The 19,160-nt window shown below is 37.1% G+C and overlaps 1 protein-coding gene across 1 annotated transcript in view; it reads right to left on the reverse strand.

Moving 5' to 3' along the window:
• Positions 1-19,160, reverse strand: part of SLC38A11 (solute carrier family 38 member 11) — a 72,066-nt gene that overhangs the window by 25,404 nt on the left and 27,502 nt on the right. The window contains exons 8-9 of the mRNA XM_053596903.1: positions 2,512-2,582; positions 1,411-1,572 (exon numbers count right to left, since the gene is read on the reverse strand). Coding sequence (XP_053452878.1) covers positions 1,411-1,572; positions 2,512-2,582 — 233 coding nt within the window. The remainder of the gene's footprint in view (positions 1-1,410; positions 1,573-2,511; positions 2,583-19,160) is intronic.

Genomic DNA, 19,160 nt, shown 5'->3' on the forward strand with positions numbered 1-19,160 from the left:
CTGAGAAATATCTGCCTACCATCGTAGTGACCTATAACCTATGCTCAAAACAAGCACCTAAGTGTCTTCAGGAAACTCCAGAGAAGCTGGAGGCTAAGGAACAGCTTTTAGTGGGCTATGGTTGATCAAAGTGGGGATGGTAGAAAGAGAATGGAAAAAAAAAACAAAAAACTGGACTTAGGAGTCAGAAGACTTTTCTAGTTTGTCACATGCCAGCATGGGCAAGCTGCTTCACTTCTGCGTGCTTTAATCAGGGGGTAAAACTAGTTATTCCACTTCCCTCCAAAGGGTTGTTCGAAGGTCAACGAGATAATAGATGTGCAAGAGCTACACAATCCATGATTCACAGCACTTAGCTGACCATCCGACTGTCGTGAATATTGCACTACAGAGATGACAGAAGGGTCAAAGGAACCAGAAGAGGGAACCACTTCGTTGCTGGGCCTGAGTGAAGGCAAAAAAAAAGAGAAGTAACTTTGGAGGGAGGGAAGGAAAGGGCTGATTTTATGGGAAAGATGATGTTTTGCGATTAAGGCAAGAAGGTGACAACTGACTAGAAATGTTCAGCAGGAAACAAGGTGGCAATGAAAAGAAAAGTCTGGGGCTGCGCCTGTGGCTCAGTCGGTAAGGCGCCGGCCCCATATACCGAGGGTGGCGGGTTCAAACCCAGCCCCGGCCGAACTGCAACCAAAAAATAGCCGGGCGTTGTGGCGGGCGCCTGTAGTCCCAGCTACTCGGGAGGCTGAGGCAGGAGAATCGCTTAAGCCCAGGAGTTGGAGGTTGCTGTGAGCTGTGTGAGGCCATGATACTCTACTGAGGGCCATAAAGTGAGACTCTGTCTCTACAAAAATAAAATAAAAGAAAAGAAAAGAAAAGAAAAAAAAAGTCTGGGTTACAACTAAAACACTGAAGAATTTGTTGAGAGAAAAGCAAGCAACATGGGGTGGGAAAGAATGGGGGATTAGAAAGAGCAAAGAGAGAGAAGAAAGAAAAGAAATATGAACAGAGATAAAGAATAACAAGGATAATATAATAGTCTTTCCTCTGAGGGAGGAAAATTTGAGCAAAAATAGGAAGTTTGGTATTGTTAAGTGATTCGAAGAGATTCAGGGGAATCAGAACCAAGAAGACCAGAGGCCACAGGTACCTTTGAAAGGGAAGCTTCTCTGGAGTAGTAGGGAGGAAAGCCAGAGTTCATGTGCTTGAATCTGAAAGCCTGGAAGGGGAGCATATGGACTCCAGGGCTAAGTTTAACAGTTTAAGAAGGAAAAAATCAGGAAACAGCAGAGTCTAAAGTGTAGAGAAGAGAATGGGTGGAAGAGAGTGACCCCTCTGAAACAGAACACTGGGCATACTTGTACCAGTCCACTTGAAAACCCAAATATGACGCAACTGAACCTCTCATTTTACCTTGGGTGAAGCCAGTAAATGTCAGGTATCCACATGTAGCAAAGAGCACAGAGATAAACATAGAAATCGCCATGGATGTGTGGATGATGCCGGACCACTTAGCTACCGTGGGTTCTTCTAAAGAACTATAAACTAAGAAGGAGTTATGGTGGCAAATAAATGCTGCAATCCAAAAACAAAATGAAACAACCATTATTAAACCAAACACCAAGGTTTTCTTTATTAGTTCTGAAAATTCCGAGATGAGTGCTACTTTAGATGCAATGAACTGGAGTTTAGATATATTACCTTACTATGTTGGAAAATAACTTTTCTAATACCTCTGGGAATGAGAACGTTCATTCACTCCAGGCTCATACTTTTCTTGTCACTTCTGATATACACCAGCCCAATTTGAACTTCCCATTTTGCTTTTCCTAATGGCTCTTTCCATCTTAAGAAAAATCCAAACATCATCATAATTTTCAGCCCATGGCTTTCTTTGCCATCCAGGGACATAACAGAGAAGTTTGAGACATTTGGTTTGAGACATCTGGTCACTTCATACTACTTTGTGTGCACGGATGAGAAGACGTCCACAGCACTTGCTCAACTTCCAAGTTAAGAAACAAGGTAACCTTGGGCGGTGCCTGTGGCTTAGTGAGTAGGGCACCGGCCCCATACACCGAGGGTGGTGGGTTTAAACCCAGCCCCGGCCAAATTGCAACAAAATAAATAGCCAGGCGTTGTGGTGGGTGCCTGTGGTCCCAGCTACTCAGGAGGCTGAGGCAAGAGAATTGCCTAAACCCAACACCATAGCCCTCTACCAAGGGTGAAGAAGTGAGACTCTGTCTCTAAAAGAAAAAAAGAAAGAAAGAAACAAGGTGACTGTAACAAGTTTTCTGCACGAAAAATACATTTTACCAAATTGAAACAAATTTCAGTGATGAGTGAGAAAAGTTTGATCCTAATTTTACATTGGCATCAACTAGATCATATGCTGCTAATAGGAAGTCTAAAACTTAGGACATCTGCTATCCAGCCATAAATCTGAAACATAGTACTTTTACATGAAACAGACTACTCCATATTGAGAACAGGCCTCTGAAACCACATACTCACCAAAAGACATGACCCCAATAGCCTGAATGGCATTGGGCTTCGCAAACACCCAGGCATCTTCTGTTTTTGGTCTAGAAGAGAAATCAGTTAATATATTATTAAACAAATTCAAGCATATCAGAGAACAAGAAATGATGTCACAAATATAAATTTAGTCTCTTTAAGCCAGAAATGTATAAGGAGCCCCCATTAACCTTATTTAATCATGAATAAGTTTCCCAGAAACATCAGTGTTATCTCTTAACCTCAGTTCTCTAAATGCATATCAAATAGTTGGGAAGATTCCATTTTTACATAGATAAAATATCCATTGACTAATCATTTTGTGAATTTATGTTCTCATTAATTTAAGAACAAGTATTTATTATGCACTCACTAGTTGAGATAGTCATTGAGGGAGATAGAAAAATAAATAATGCCCAATTACTGCCCTGTATTTTCCTCTTACTTATTTTTCCCAGCTCAACCTACCCTAGGGAAGCAGAGCACTCCAGTTAATTCGAGGAGGTGGACATGGACACATGCACCAATACTAATTGAGGATGTACTGATTGTGTTCTGGGAACTCTGCCGTGTTATCTCAATTAATTTTCACAACAACATGCAAGTATTATTTTCACCATTTAACACACGAGGAAAGTCAAGCTCTGGGTGGTAATATAACTTGCCAAACTTTCACATCTAATAAATGAAGAAGTTGAGATTTATCTTTTTCCCCTGTTTATTCCAGTATCTCTTCCATGCTGAACATCTGTTGGTGGCCTTAAATTTCCACCTGTGGATACTCTTCTCGAAGGAGTTTTGGAAATATATACACTTTAAATAGCTTGAAGCAGCCTATATCCTAGAGGAATTAGAATATTCGGTATCAGCAGGGATCCGTCTACTTGGCTAACACACTCAGAGTAATGGTGGAGAACACAGGCTCCAAGGTCAGACAGCCTGTCTGACTATCTTCCTGGCCTCTTCCACTTACCAGCTGTGTGATCTAAGGCAAGTTATGGAATCTCTCTGGGCTTCAATGTCTACATCTATAAAATGGGGATAATAGTAGTATCTAATTTATTGAGCTGTTGTGGTAGATTAAATGAGATACAACTTCTAAAACTTCTGGAATAGGATTTATTACACAGTACATGGTTAATAATGGTCATTAGTTTTATCATAATGTATTAATATTGTTATCATCTACTGTAATTTAAGAAGAGGTAGCAAATATTCTAAAAGCATGGCTAAATTCCCTGGAAAGGAAAGGCTTAAGTGAGATCCAAAAGAATGTATAGAGAAGGGGAGAGGAGAAGAAAGAGTCCCAGCAAGAGTATGAAGGCACGGGGTGTTTTAAATAAAAAGGAGGATCCCACCTATTTCATGTTTGCTACTCATTCTCTATGTAAAGAAAACACATAAAATCCTGTTTGTTTTTCTGGAGTTTGTGGGATTGATGCATTATATTATCTTTCCTTCCATATACGAAAAGAACTTTACAGGAAGGCTAGCCTGCAAGGGAGGCCGCGAATTGTTCCAGGACTAGCAGCAATTCCCAGTTTTTGGAGTGGGAACTGCTGCCACCTGCTGCCTCCACACTACTCTAATTGCAGTTGACTTTAAAAGATAGCAGAGTCTACCTGTTAAATTGCAATGTTAGGGTGGAAAAATACATATTGTTCATGATCCTTACAAAATGATTTAGATCAGACAGCAGGAACAGTTGTAGCAACTTGAAGATTCTCTAATTTTGAAATATGTTTTAAATGACACGCTTTCTCTGTTTTTGCATGTGAAAAAAAATTCATCTTCCCCATTGGGAAGATTGTGATGATGTCCTCATTTTTAAGTCCTATATTAGTAATGAAAATGTAGGAGTTTTATTTTTTATTTTCCCTTCCATGTATGCCCCTCCCCCATCCATATGGTTTCTTGAGTGTATTTCTGGAGTGTGAAACAATACCTAGTAGAGATAATTTTGGATTTTCTCTGTTCATCTTAATGATGATGATTTTTTTAAGATGGAAAGTGCTGAAGAAAGATGTTACAGATAGGAAAATGCATATGTCCAAATCTAGGGAAAGACAAGGAAACAGATATTGAATATGGATTTCCAATCATTTATAAAATAGCCTATGATTGAGTTCCAGAAACAACCAGTTGCACAGGAAAAAAGAGAGAGAAAGAGCTCATGGGGATATTTTATGAGATTACTGAAACTTTGATACTGAACTGGAAGAAAAATTGGAGCTATAGACTTTTGGATTTTAAACTATAAATGATGGAATATAAAACAAAGTCTTACCAAATGCTGTCCAGCAATGTATAAGATTATAAATCATGACTAAGAAGGTTTTTCCAATAAATGTAAGGGTAGTTTAATAATAAAATATTAATAAATATTAATTTAATCAGTATCGATAACAGATATAACAGATGTTATATTAATAGATATCAATATAATTTCAGTACTTATTTTGATAACCATGCTAAGCAAACTAATAATAAAATAGAACTTCCTTAACCTAGTAAGGAATGTCTACCAAAATCTATAGCAAATGACATACTTAAAAATGAAAGTTAGAAATAGTATAATTCAAGGATGAAACCAGATAAGATAATCAGTATCACTGTTTTCAGAATATAATATTTGAAATTCCTAGTTAATTCAATAAAATAAGTAATGATACGTATAATCATTGGAAAGGGGTAAATTATTTGTGTACAATATAATTGCATACATAGAAAATCAAGAGAAACCTATTGACAAGCTATCGGAATTAATAAGAGTGTTTAACAAGTTTTGGATACAAATTCAATACATGAAAAAATTGGGTTGGGGTACACAAACAACAATCCATTAAATTTTGTTTTAAATGGCAGTGACAACAAAAACACTAAATATTTTAAAAGATTCATGATCTTTATGTCATGCTGTACTTTTATTGAGAAACACAAATAAATGGAGAAATATGCTATATCTATATACATAAATAGGAAGATGCAATATCATATAGACACCGATTCTCTGCAAATTCATATCTAAATTCAAAGAATAAAATATGATATTGAAGGAGGAAAGAATTTTAAAAACTCAAGCATAACCAGTGAAAATAATGGAAGGTAAACATAAAGCATCTGTATATTAAAATAATCCATATGCACACACAAAGGTAAAGATACAAACCCAAGCTAAAAACTGGGAGATTGGTCATGCATATATGTAGCACAGTCTCTCCTTGGTATATGGGAGAGACTTGGTACATGCCCATTAGATACCAAAATTCATGAATGTTCAAGTCGCTGATATAAAATGGTGTAATATTTCCATGTAATCTAAGCACATCTGCCCCCCACCTCCATATACTTTAAATCTGTGGTCCCAGTCCCTGGGCTGCAGACTGGTCCATGGCCTGTTAGGACCCAGATGGCACAGCAGGAAGTGAATGGCAGGTGAGCCAGTGAAGCCTCATCTGTATTCCCAGCTGCTCCCCATTGCTCACATCACCATCTGACCTCTACCTCCTGCCAGGTAAGTGGGGGCAGTGGACTCTCATAGGAGCACAAATCCTCCTGTAAACTGTGCATGTGAGGGGTCTAGGTTGCTCACTTATGAGAATCTAATGCCTGATGATCTGAGGTGAAGCTGTAATGCACTTGAATCATCCTGAAACAATCTCCCTCACCCCTTCTGTGGAAAGATTATCTTCCATGAAACCAGTCTCTGGTGACAAAAAAATTGGGGGGCCACTGCTTTAAATCATCTCTAGATAACTTGTATATGTACCTAATGCAATCCAAATGCCATGTAAATAGTTATTATACTGTATTATTCTTTATTTGTATTATTTTTATTTTTGAACATATTTTTCTTTCCCATTCTATTAAAGACAAATTTGGTAATTTGTTTACCAAAATAAACTGTGCTCTCACTATTCTAGGTCTGATTATTTGCATAAAGTGCAGTAAGAATACTTAATATTTGTATTATTTTTATTGCTGCATTTTTATTTACTTATGTTTTGAACATTTTCATCCACGGTTGATTGTGCCCATGGATGTAGAACCTATGGAGGCCCAGCTGTAATCAAGAAAGGGTATCCGTGTATACAGTAGTCAACCCTTATCAATAGGCGATACCCACAGTTAATGCCAAACAGGATTGCTGTCATCAAAACCTTCTTTCATGTTGTCCACCCACAAATTTAGTGCCTTTCCATCTTAACTAAGCACTATGACACATTGTAGCCATAACATTTCCAATTTGAAGTGCAACAGCAGAACTAGCTCAAATTTCTTGTTCCTTCTTGACAATTTTGTGGATGGAATGAGTGGAAATGCTAGACAAAGGGATGATTCACATCCCCAGGGGTGGATAGGGAAAGATTTCATCATGCTACTCAGAATAGCATGCAACTTAAACTTATGAATTGTTAATTTCTGGAATCTTCTGTTGAATATTTTCAGACCATTGTTGACTACAAATAAATAAAACTGCAGAAAGTGAAACCACAGATAAAGGGGGAGTACTGTATTAAATGCTTTTGCAAAACGATATGAAACATATAATTCAGTGATCAATGGACAATAACAGTCAATTGATAGAAAGGGAAATGCGAATGATGAGAATGACTAATAAATAATGCAATTAAAGAAATCAAAATGAAATACTATTCGACCACTTCAGACCTAATCTAACAACACCCATATTGGTAAATTGCTGGGAAAAAACCATCTTAAATCATCACCAAGGGAAGTATAAATTGGAAAACACTTTAGAGATGTTGGCAATATCGAGTAAAGCTGAAGGTCATCAAAATTTATGAGTAAACAATTACATCTCTAGTTATATAACAAAAGCTAAAGAGGTGCACATGTGGACAAGGAGAAATATATAATGGTAACTGCTGCATTGTTTATGTTAGGCAAACATTGGAAACAGTCTTAATGTCCAGCAATAGAATAGATAAAAAAACAGTAACAAGTGACACAATCATAAAATTGTGTGCTATAGAGCAAATAAATGTTAAACGTTTCAAAATGGAAATATGTGAAATAAAATATCGAGGAAAGATAGCAAGTTATAGAAGGGAATATAACTTTTTGCCATAGTAATCATTTACACATATATTGATCAATATTATATAGTTATCAATACACAAATGCATAGGAGAAGTAGAAAAGCATGAAGAGGAATGACTCAAAGCCATTTGAGTGTAACAGTTAACTCTGGGGAAAGAGAAGTGAATCAACTTTTAAATGTGATGGTCTACTGCTAGTCAAGATTGAAAGCAAGCATAAATCGTCATTTCAGAAATATGTAGCCCAATTTCCTTCTTCCTGAATTTTATATAATTATATAATATTTTATGCATAAAACTTCTCTGAATCAGAATCTATTTTTTTTTAATTTCAGGTTAATGGGAGGGTACAAACAACTAGGTTATAAAATTTGCATATATTAGGTAGAATCCCTCTTGTGGTTGCGTCTACACCTGAGAGATGAGTCAATACTCTTACATTGTGTCCATTAAGTAGGAGCACACCAATCCCCTCCTCTCCTCCCTGCTGTCCCCTTCCTCATTTCCTCTCCCCCAACTTGAATTGAGTTGAATTTTTCTCTTATGTAGGCATGCATTAGATCATCTACTGGCTTCATGTTATTACTGAGTACGTTGAATATTTGCTTTTCCATTCTCATGATACTTTACTAAGAAGAATGTGTTTCATCTCCATCCAGGTTAATACAAAAGATGTAAAGTCTCCTATTTTTATAGTATGCATATATTGCTACTATAGTATTCCTTGGTAAGACAGACAAACATATGAAAAAATGCTCATCATCCCTAATCATCAGAGAAAGGCAAATCAAAATCACCCTGAGATATCACTTAGCCCAGTGAGAACAGGCCACATCACAAAGTCTTGAAGTTGTAGATGCTGGCGTGGATGTGGATGGAGGGGAAAACTTTTACTCTGTTGGTAGGATGGCAAACTAATACAGTCTCTTAGAAAAGAAGAATGGAGAATCCTCAAAAAACTCAAATAAGACCTCCCATTTGATCCCAAACCTAATTTTTAACCTTGAATTTCCATAAGTACTCTTTAGCTGAAACAAGATTCTTCTTGCTTTCTAGTTGCATATTCAATTGATTCATCTTTCAATAAATACCTTTTTACCACTATGTGAAAATCACGCTTATAATTACTGGGAAATTGCAGGGAAAAAGGCAAAGAAAGATATCAAGTATTTTACTGTATATTCAATAGTATAATCTATTAATAGAACAGCCCTGTACAATGACAGTAATGTTCTATATTTGTGCTGTCCCATATGGTAGCCAACACATGGCTATTGAGCATTTGAAATTATGACTGAGGATTTTATTTTTTTTTAATTTTTATTTATTTATTTTTAGACAGGATTTCTCTCTGTTGCTGAGGATGGAATGCAGTGGTGTCATCATAGCTCACTCCAACCTCAAACTCCTGGGCTCAAGTAGTCCTCCTGCTTCAGCCCTCTGAGTAGCTGGGATTATAGGCATATACCACTACCTGGATAATCTTTGTACATTTTGCAGAAGCAGGATCTCAATATTGCCCAGGCTATTCTCAAACTTCTGGACTCAAATGATCCTCCTACCTCAGCTCCCCAATGTGCTGGGATTACAGGAGTGAGTCACCATGCCTAGCCTCAGAAATTAATTTTTTTTTAAATTTTTTAAGTTTTAGATTAATATGGAGGTATATATGAGAGAATTAATTGCAACTAGATCTGACCTTCATGAAATGCTCAGGGGAATCCTTCAAGGTCATAAGGACACTAGATAATAACTTGAAACTATATAAAGAAATAAAGCTCTCATTAACAGTATATACTCGAGAAATTATAAAACCTAGTATGACTGCAACAACAGTTTGTAACTCTACTTTTTATTTTCTACATGATTTAAAAGACTGATTCATTAAATAATGATCAGTCTAAAACCTAACATTATTGTAATTTTGCTTTATAACTCCACATTTTGTATTATACGTAATTTAAGAAATCAATAAACGGAAAGTCATTTGTTCATATTTTGGAGTATACAGTGTATACATATGTAATTCTGTGACGTCTACAACCAAAACACACAGATTCCACAAAAAATCCTGTTAGAACTAATAAACAAATTTAGCAAAGTAGCAGGATACAAAGTCAACACTCAAAAATCAGCTGTACTTTTATGCACTAATAATGAATAATCTGAGAAGACGTTTAAGAAAGCAATTACTTTCTATACACTAATAATGAATAAACTGAGAGGAAAATTAAGAAAGCTATTTACAATGGCATTCAAAAGAATAAAATACTTAGAAATTAATGTAACCGAGGAGGTAAGAGACTTGTAAAGGAAAATTATAAGGCCTTGCTAACAAAAATTAAAGACATAAAAATAGGGAAACACATACGATCCTCATGGATTGGAAGAGCTAATATTGTTAAGATGTTAATACTACTCAAAATGATCTACGGATTCAATAGAATCCCTATCAAAATCCCAATAAAAATTTCTTTTTACAGAAATAGAAAAGCTCATCCTAAAATCTGTAAGGAATTTCAAGCAACCTTAACTAGCCAAAACAATCTTGAAAAGAAGAACAAATCTGTAGTAAACACATTGCCTGTTTTTAAAACTTACTATGAAATTACATAGAAACAATCTGATACTGGCATGAAGATAGACATATATGCCAGTATAATAGAATGGAGAGCCCAGACGTGAACCATCAAATATGTGGTCATAATTTTTAACAAGGTTGCAAAGATTACTCAACTGGGAAAAGACAGTCTTTTCAACAGTGCTGGAAGATGGGATAGTCACATGCAAAAGAATGAAGTTGAGCCTTTACCTTTGTGCAAAAGTTAACTCATAATGGATCAAAAACCTAGACATCAGAAGTAAAACTATAAAACACTTAGAAGAAATTATAGGACAAAATCTTTGCCTCCTACTGGATTTGGTAATCATTTCTTAAATATGTCACCAAAGGCACAGTCTACAAAAGAAACAATAGACAAATTGGACTTCATGAGAACAGAAACTTTTGTGCATTAAGAGGTGCTATCAATAAAGTAAAAAAGTAACCCACAAAAATGGGATAAAATACTTGCAAATCATGTATCGTATAAGGCTTTCATATACAGAATGTATAGATAACTCCTAAAACTCAAAAAGAACAAAAAAACCCCCTTAATTTAAAAGAAAACAATATAAAGTGAGCAAAGGACTTGAATAGATATTTCTTTAAAGAAGGTATACAAACAGGAGGCGGAGCAAGATGGCAGCCGAGTAACAGCTTCCTTGCATCTGGGCACCGTGAGTCTGGGGAGATAGGACTCCAGGCATCTCTGGCTGGTGGGATCTGCCTATCATCACCCCTGAGAGGATACAGGGAGTCAGCGAGAGACTTCTGGACCCCAAGAGGAGGACTAAAACAGTGGAAAACTGGCAAGTGGTCGCATGTGTTCAATCCGTCTAAACCTGCCCACAACTGTAAGTTCAGTAGCAGTGAGACTGCAAACCAGAAAGGCCTTACCTGTGAACTGTTTTGGTGTCTTTGGACTTGGCACTCAGCTGAATTACCTTGGGGAGAGCCTGAGCGGGAGTGCGGAGAACTTTGGCCTTTGTCTAGGGCCCCAAACTGAGCTGCTGAGCCAGACGGAGCTAATAGTGTTTGGCTCTGGGTCACAGGCAGCCATTGTGAGCGATCTGCCCCAGCAAGCTCTGCCCTCAGGGTCTCAGAGCTAGAATTGGGTGGGAGCTGGTAACCCAGTGACCAAGTAGCCTAAGAGCAGGGTCTGAGCCGCCTTGCAGCCCTAACCCTCGAGGGCAGAGGGAGACCAGTTTTGGCACACAGGGTAAGTGGATAGCCACTTCAGCAGTGATTCCAGCGACAAGCACTTCCCTGGGAAAGCTTCTGCTCAGCAAGTGAACAAGTTCAAAGAGCCTTTTAAGTGGGCTGAAGAGAGATTTAGGGTGTCTACCTGCTGGGGTTTGAGAAACTAGCAGCCTCCAGTCGTATCAGAACTGTGATTAACATCTCATACTCCAGAAGACCATGTGTTGCCCAAACAATATTCAATAACATATATATACTGCTTTGTTTTTGGTTGTGTGTGTGTTTTTTTTTGGTTTGGTTGTTTTTTTTTGTTTATTTTGATGTTGTAGATTGTTGTTTTGTTTTTTAAGTTCAACCTTTTCCATACAGATCCTTTTTCTTTCTCAATTTTTCTAGTTTAATTATAAGTTCCCATTGCTGCCTATTTCAATAATTAGAACTTCATTTTTGTTAGTGTTTCTACTGCTATTATTTGGTTTTCCGCCCAATTTTATCCTGTAAAGTTTTCTGTTTGCTTGTTTTGGTTTGATTTATAGCATTTTTGTCTTTCCTCTCTACTTGGTGGAGGTGGGGTACTGTGTCTGATCAGGTTAGCAAAGAGCTGCTGACCTCAAGGGAACCACCCAACTGGGCACCCCCAGAAGGTGGTTTTTTTTTTAAGGTTGTATCAAAGTACCCTATTATACATCTATATTGCTCTGTCTCCCTCTTTCTGTGCCTCTCTTCTTTTTGTCAATATTCCTTTTACCCACCCCCTCTCCTTTCTCTATTTTTCTTTTTTTTTCTTATCACTTGGTTCTCCTTTCTTTCATCCCTTTTTTGCTCTTCAACCTTCTCACCCTTCTGGTCCTGTAACCCTTAGTCCACCGGCACGAGAACTTAAAGAGCAAGAGGAAGTGAAAGGAAAATTAGGGCAAGGAAACAGATAAAAGAAATCACTCATGAGGAAGAATCAGCAGAAAACTCCAGGCAACATGAAGAACCAGTCCAGAACAACCTCGCCAAGGGACCATGAGGTAGCTACTGCAGAGGATTCCACCTATACAGAAATGTTAGGAATGACAGAAAGGGAATTTAGAATACACATGTTGCAAACAATGAAAGAAATGATGGAAACAATGAAGAAAACTGCTAATAAAGTGGAAAATAACCAAAAGGAAATTCAAAAACAGAATCAAATAAGAGATGAACGATATGAAGAATATAAAAAGGATATAGCAGAGCTGAAGGAACTGAAACAGTCAATTAGGGCACTTAAAGATGCAATGGAAAGTATCAGCAACAGGTTAGACCATGCAGAAGAAAGAATTTCAGAGGTAGAAGACAAAGTTTTTGAGATAACTCAGATAGTAAAAGAGGCAGAAAAGAAGAGAGAGAAAGCAGAACGTTCCCTGTCAGAATTATGGGACTTTATGAAGCATTCCAACATACGAGTTATAGGAATTCCAGAAGGGGAAGAAGAATGCCCCAGAGGAATGGAAGCCATACTAGAGAATATTATAAAAGAAAATTTCCCAAATATCACCAAAGTTTCTGACACACTGCTTTCAGAGGGCTATCGGACCCCAGGTCGCCTCAACTCTAAGCGAGCTTCTCCAAGACACATTGTGATGAACCTGTCCAAAGTCAAGACAAAAGAAAAGATTCTGCAAGTTGCCAGGAGTAAGTGCCAGTTGACCTACAGGGGCAAATCCATCAGAGTGACCGCAGACTTCTCTAATGAAACTTTGCAAGCAAGAAGACAATGGTCATCTACCTTTAATCTACTTAAACAGAACAATTTTCAGCCCAGAATTCTGTACCCTGCTAAGCTAAGCTTCAAAATTGACGGAGAAATCAAATCATTTATGGATATACAAACATTGAGGAAATTCGCCACAACAAGACCAGCTCTACAGGAAATACTTCAACCTGTTCTGCACACTGACCACCACAATGGATCAGCAGCAAAGTAAGAACTCAGAAATTAAAGGACAGAACCTAACCTCCACACTGATGCAAAAGATAAAACTAAGCAATGGACTCTCACCACATAAGACGAATAGAATACTACCACACTTATCAATTATCTCAATAAATGTTAATGGCTTGCATTCCCCACTGAAGAGACATAGATTGGTTGACTGGATTAAAAAACACAAGCCATCCATTTGCTGTCTGCAAGAAACACACCTGGCTTCAAAAGACAAATTAAAGCTCCGAGTCAAGGGTTGGAAGACAATTTTTCAGGCAAATGGAATTCAGAAGAAAAGAGGAGTTGCAATCTTATTTTCAGATACATGTGGATTTAAAGCAACTAAAGTCAAAAAAGACAAAGATGGTCACTTTATATTGGTCAAGGGAAAAATACAACAAGAAGACATTTCAATTCTAAATATTTATGCACCCAATTTAAATGCTCCCAGATTCTTGAAACAGAACTTACTCAGTCTGAGCAATATGATATCTGATAATACCATAATAACAGGGGACCTTAACACTCCTCTTACAGAGCTGGACAGATCCTCTAAACAGAAATTAAACAAGGATATAAGAGATTTAAATGAGACCCTAGAAAAACTGTGCTTGATAGACGCATATAGAACACTCCATCCCAAAGATAAAGAGTATACATTCTTCTCATCACCCCATGAACATTCTCTAAAATTGATCATATCCTGGGACACAAAACATATCAACAGAATCAAAAGAATTGAAATTTTACCTTGTATCTTCTCAGACCATAAGGCACTAAAGGTGGAACTCAACTCTAACAAAAATGCTCGACCCCACCCAAAGGCATGGAAATTAAACAATCTTCTGTTGAATAACAGATGGGTGCAGGAAGAAATAAAACAGGAAATCATTAACTTCCTTGAGCATAACAACAATGAAGACACAAGCTACCAAAACCTGTGGGATACTGCAAAAGAAGTTTTGAGAGGAAAATTCATCGCTTTAGATGCCTACATTCGAAAAACAGAAAGAGAGCACATCAACAATCTCACAAGAGATCTTATGGAATTGGAAAAAGAAGAACAATCTAAGCCTAAACTCAGTAGAAGAAAAGAAATATCCAAAATCAAATCAGAGATCAATGAAATTGAAAACAAAAGAATCATTCAGAAAAATTAATGAATAAAGGAGTTGGTTTTTTGAAAAAAATAATAAAATAGATAAACCATTGGCCAGACTAACGAGGAATAGAAAAGCAAAATCTCTAGTAACCTCAATCAGAAATGATAAAGGGGAAATAACAACTGATCCCACAGAGATACAAGAGATCATCTCTGAATACTACCAGAAACTCTATGCCCAGAAATTTGACAATGTGAAAGAAATGGATCAATATTTGGAATCACACCCTCTCCCTAGACTCAGCCAGGAAGAAATAGAGCTCCTGAACAGACCAATTTCAAGCATTGAGATCAAAGAAACAATAAAAAATCTTCCAACCAAAAAATGCCCTGGTCCAGATGGCTTCACACCAGAATTCTATCAAACCTTCAAGGAAGAGCTTATTCCTGTACTGCAGAAATTATTCCAAAAAATTGAGGAAGAAGGAATCTTCCCTAACACATTCTATGAAGCAAACATCACCCTGATACCAAAACCAGGAAAAGACCCAAACAAAAAGGAGAATTTCAGACCAATCTCACTCATGAATATAGATGCAAAAATTCTCAACAAAATCCTAGCCAATAGATTACAACTTATCATCAAAAAAGTCATTCATCATGATCAACTAGGCTTCATCCCAGGGATGCAAGGCCGGTTTAACATACGCAAGTCCATAAACGTTATCCACCATATTAACAGAGGCAAAAATAAAGATCACATGATCCTCTCAATAGATGCAGAAAAAGCATTTGATAAAATCCAGCATCCTTTTCTAATTAGAACACTGAAGAGTATAGGCATAGGTGGCATATTTCTTAAACTGATTGAAGCTATCTATGACAAACCCACAGCCAATATTTTACTGAATGGAGTAAAACTGAAAGCTTTTCCTCTTAGAACTGGAACCAGACAAGGTTGTCCTCTGTCACCTTTACTATTCAATGTAGTGCTGGAAGTTCTAGCCAATACAATTAGGCAAGACAAGGAAATAAAGGGAATCCAAATGGGAGCAGAGGAGGTCAAACTCTCCCTCTTTGCTGACGACATGATCTTATACTTAGAGAACCCCAAAGACTCAACCACAAGACTCCTAGAAGTCATCAAAAAATACAGTAATGTTTCAGGATATAAAATCAATGTCCACAAGTCAGTAGCCTTTGTGTACACCAATAACAGTCAAGATGAGAAGCTAATTAAGGACACAACTCCCTTCACCATAGTTTCAAAGAAAATGAAATACCTAGGAATATACCTAACGAAGGAGGTGAAGGACCTTTTTAAAGAAAACTATGAAATCCTCAGAAAGGAAATAGCAGAGGATATTAACAAATGGAAGAACATACCATGCTTATGGATGGGAAGAATCAACATTGTTAAAATGTCTATACTTCCCAAAGCAATCTACCTATTCAATGCCATTCCTATCAAAATACCAACATCGTACTTTCAAGATTTGGAAAAAATGATTCTGCGTTTTGTATGGAACCGGAAAAAACCCTGTATAGCTAAGGCAGTTCTCTGTAACAAAAACCAAGCTGGGGGCATCAGCATGCCAGATTTTAGTCTGTACTACAAAGCCATAGTGGTCAAGACAGCATGGTACTGGCACAAAAACAGAGACATAGACACTTGGAATCGAATTGAAAACCAAGAAATGAAACTAACATTTTACAATCACCTAATCTTTGATAAACGAAACAAGAACATACCTTGGGGGAAAGACTCCCTATTCAACAAATGGTGTTGGGAGAACTGGATGTCTACATGTAAAAGACTGAAACTGGACCCACACCTTTCCCCACTCACAAAAATTGATTCAAGATGGATAAAGGACTTAAATTTAAGGCATGAAACAATAAAAATCCTCCAAGAAAGCATAGGAAAAACACTGGAAGATATTGGCCTGGGGAAAGACTTCATGAAGGAGACTGCCATGGCAATTGCAACAACAACAAAAATAAACAAATGGGACTTCATTAAACTGTAAAGCTTCTGTACAGCTAAGGAGACAATAACCAAAGCAAAGAGACAACCTATACAATGGGAAAGGATATTTGCATATTTTCAATCAGACAAAAGCTTGATAACTAGGATCTATAGGGAACTCAAATTAATCCACATGAAAAAAGCCAACAATCCCATAGATCAATGGGCAAGAGACATGAATAGAACTTTCTCTAAAGACGACAGACGAATGGCTAACAAACACATGAAAAAATGTTCATCATCTCTGTATATTAGAGAAATGCAAATCAAAACAACCCTGAGATATCATCTAACCCCAGTGATAATGGCCCACATCACAAAATGTCAAAACTGCAGATGCTGGCATGGATGTGGAGAGAAGGGAACACTTTGACACTGCTGGTGGGACTGCAAACAGTACAACCTTTCTGGAAGGAAGTATGGAGAAACCTCAAAGCACTCAAGCTAGACTCCCATTTGATCCTGCAATCCCATTACTGGGCATCTACCCAGAAGGAAAAAAATCCTTTTATCATAAGGACACTTGTACTAGACTGTTTATTGCAGCTCAATTTACAATTGCCAAAATGTGGAAACAGCTTAAATGCCCACCAACCCAGGAATGGATTAACAAGCTGTGGTATATGTATACCATGGAATACTATTCAGCCATTAAAAAAAATGGAGACTTTATATCCTTCGTATTAACCTGCATGGACGTGGAAGACATTATTCTTAGTAAAGCATCACAAGAATGGAGAAGCATGAATCCTATGTACTCAATTTTGATATGAGGACAATTAATGACAATTATGGTTATGGAGGGGGGAACAGAAAGAGGGAAGGAGGGAGGGGGGTGGGGCCTTGGTGTGTGTCACACTTTATGGGGGCAAGACATGATTGCAAGAGGGACTTTACCTAACAATTGCAATCAGTGTAACCTGGCTTATTGTATCCTCAATGAATCCCGAACAATAAAAAAAAAAAAGAAGGTATACAAAGGACCAAAAAGGATATGAAAAGATTCTCAACATTGTTAATCACCAAGGAAATGGACATCAAAACTACAAGGACATACTTCACATTGATCAGCCTAGTTAATTATACAATCAAAAGAATTGAAAGTAGGGTCTCAAAGAGATGTTTGAATACCCACATTCATAGCAGCATTATTCAAAATAGCTAAAATGTGGAAGCAACCTAAGTGTCCATTGACGATGAATGGATAAGCAAAATGTGGTATATGTGGGTACACATACACCCGAATATTAGGGAGCCTTAAAAAGAAAAGAATTCTGACACATGGATCAAACTTGAGGAAATCATGTCAAGCAAAATAAACTAGTTACAAAAAGGCAAATACCGTAAGATTTCACTCTCATGAGGTACTTAGAGTAGTCAAAATTGTAGAGGCAAAAAGTACCTGGTGGTTGCCAGGTGCTGGGGACAGAGAAAAATAGATAGTCACTCTTTCATATGTATTTTCACAATACGAAAAGAGTTCTGGAGATAGATGGTGCTGTTGGTTACATGACATTTTGGATGTATTTAATACCAATGAACTGTACACTTAAGTATAGTTAATTTGATAAACTTTGTCATGTGTACTTTGCCATAAACAATAGAAAAAAATTAATGAATGGCTAATAAATGAATGGATAGCCATTTGGTTGATAACAATGAAAAACAAGCTATGTCTGCTTTGTGTGTTCACAGTAAATAGTACATATTTCGTTCTATGCATCAATTTTCTACAAAGCTGGGTCTGCCAAATTGGTGCAACTTCCGGTCTATAAAGCCATTTTAGGCAGTCTTGGAAAGTTTGGAACAGCTTCCTTTCTTCCAAGGTTTATATTTTGGCCCGGCCATCCTTTTCTCCAGCTAAGCTGTCAGTCTGGGTTGATATAAACACGGCTATGGTGGTGTGAGGACTACCAATGGAAGATAATTAAAAGATATTTCAGTAAAAGAGGGCTCTCATTAAATCTTAGGAGATTGACATCCAAAATGGATAGAGAGGTAAATTTTCTGATGTTTTAATCACTGGATAACATCTTCGACTCATTATATGACAAATGAGAAATATAAAATTAACCTTTTACATTTTTAAAGCTCCTATCTACATACAGGCATACCCGAGTTAAGGGTTATTCTTAGAATCTGTTATAGAAGGGTTATATTCTGTTAGTAGTGCAAAGATAAAAGTTCATACTTTTGTACTTAACCACAGGGAAAAATTAAAAAAGATGGTTTTTACATTTTATCATTGGCATAGGCAAAATGTTAAGTGTAGTGCCATTTACGTTCATTTCTCAAACACCTAGTACTGTCTTCTTACAGAGAGCCGGAAGCTGCCTACTTGACCAGGAAACTTAAAGTTTCACTTTCAGGAATTATTTAGAGGCCTGCGTTTTGTTTTCATAAGGGGAAATGACCTCACACATATAAAATCTTGAAACGTATGTGTGTGTTTAATATTCTTTAGAATCAAGGCGAAATGAATTTCCCATAATTTTCCCAAATACAACTTTTGCTGAATGCATAGTCACAAGTAATCAATTCACAATTTAGGGTGCTAAATAAAGAAATAACCAGTGAAACAAGATAAAATCCTATTTTTAGTCATTGCCTTTCACAGATACTCTCCCAAAGCTTTCAGTTAGGAGCTAATACTGATGGCACTTGCTGTACCTTTTCTTTCCTAATGTCTTCATTAA

This window comes from Nycticebus coucang, chromosome 7, assembly GCF_027406575.1.
Source record: "Nycticebus coucang isolate mNycCou1 chromosome 7, mNycCou1.pri, whole genome shotgun sequence".
NCBI classification, from domain to species: Eukaryota; Metazoa; Chordata; class Mammalia; order Primates; family Lorisidae; genus Nycticebus; species Nycticebus coucang.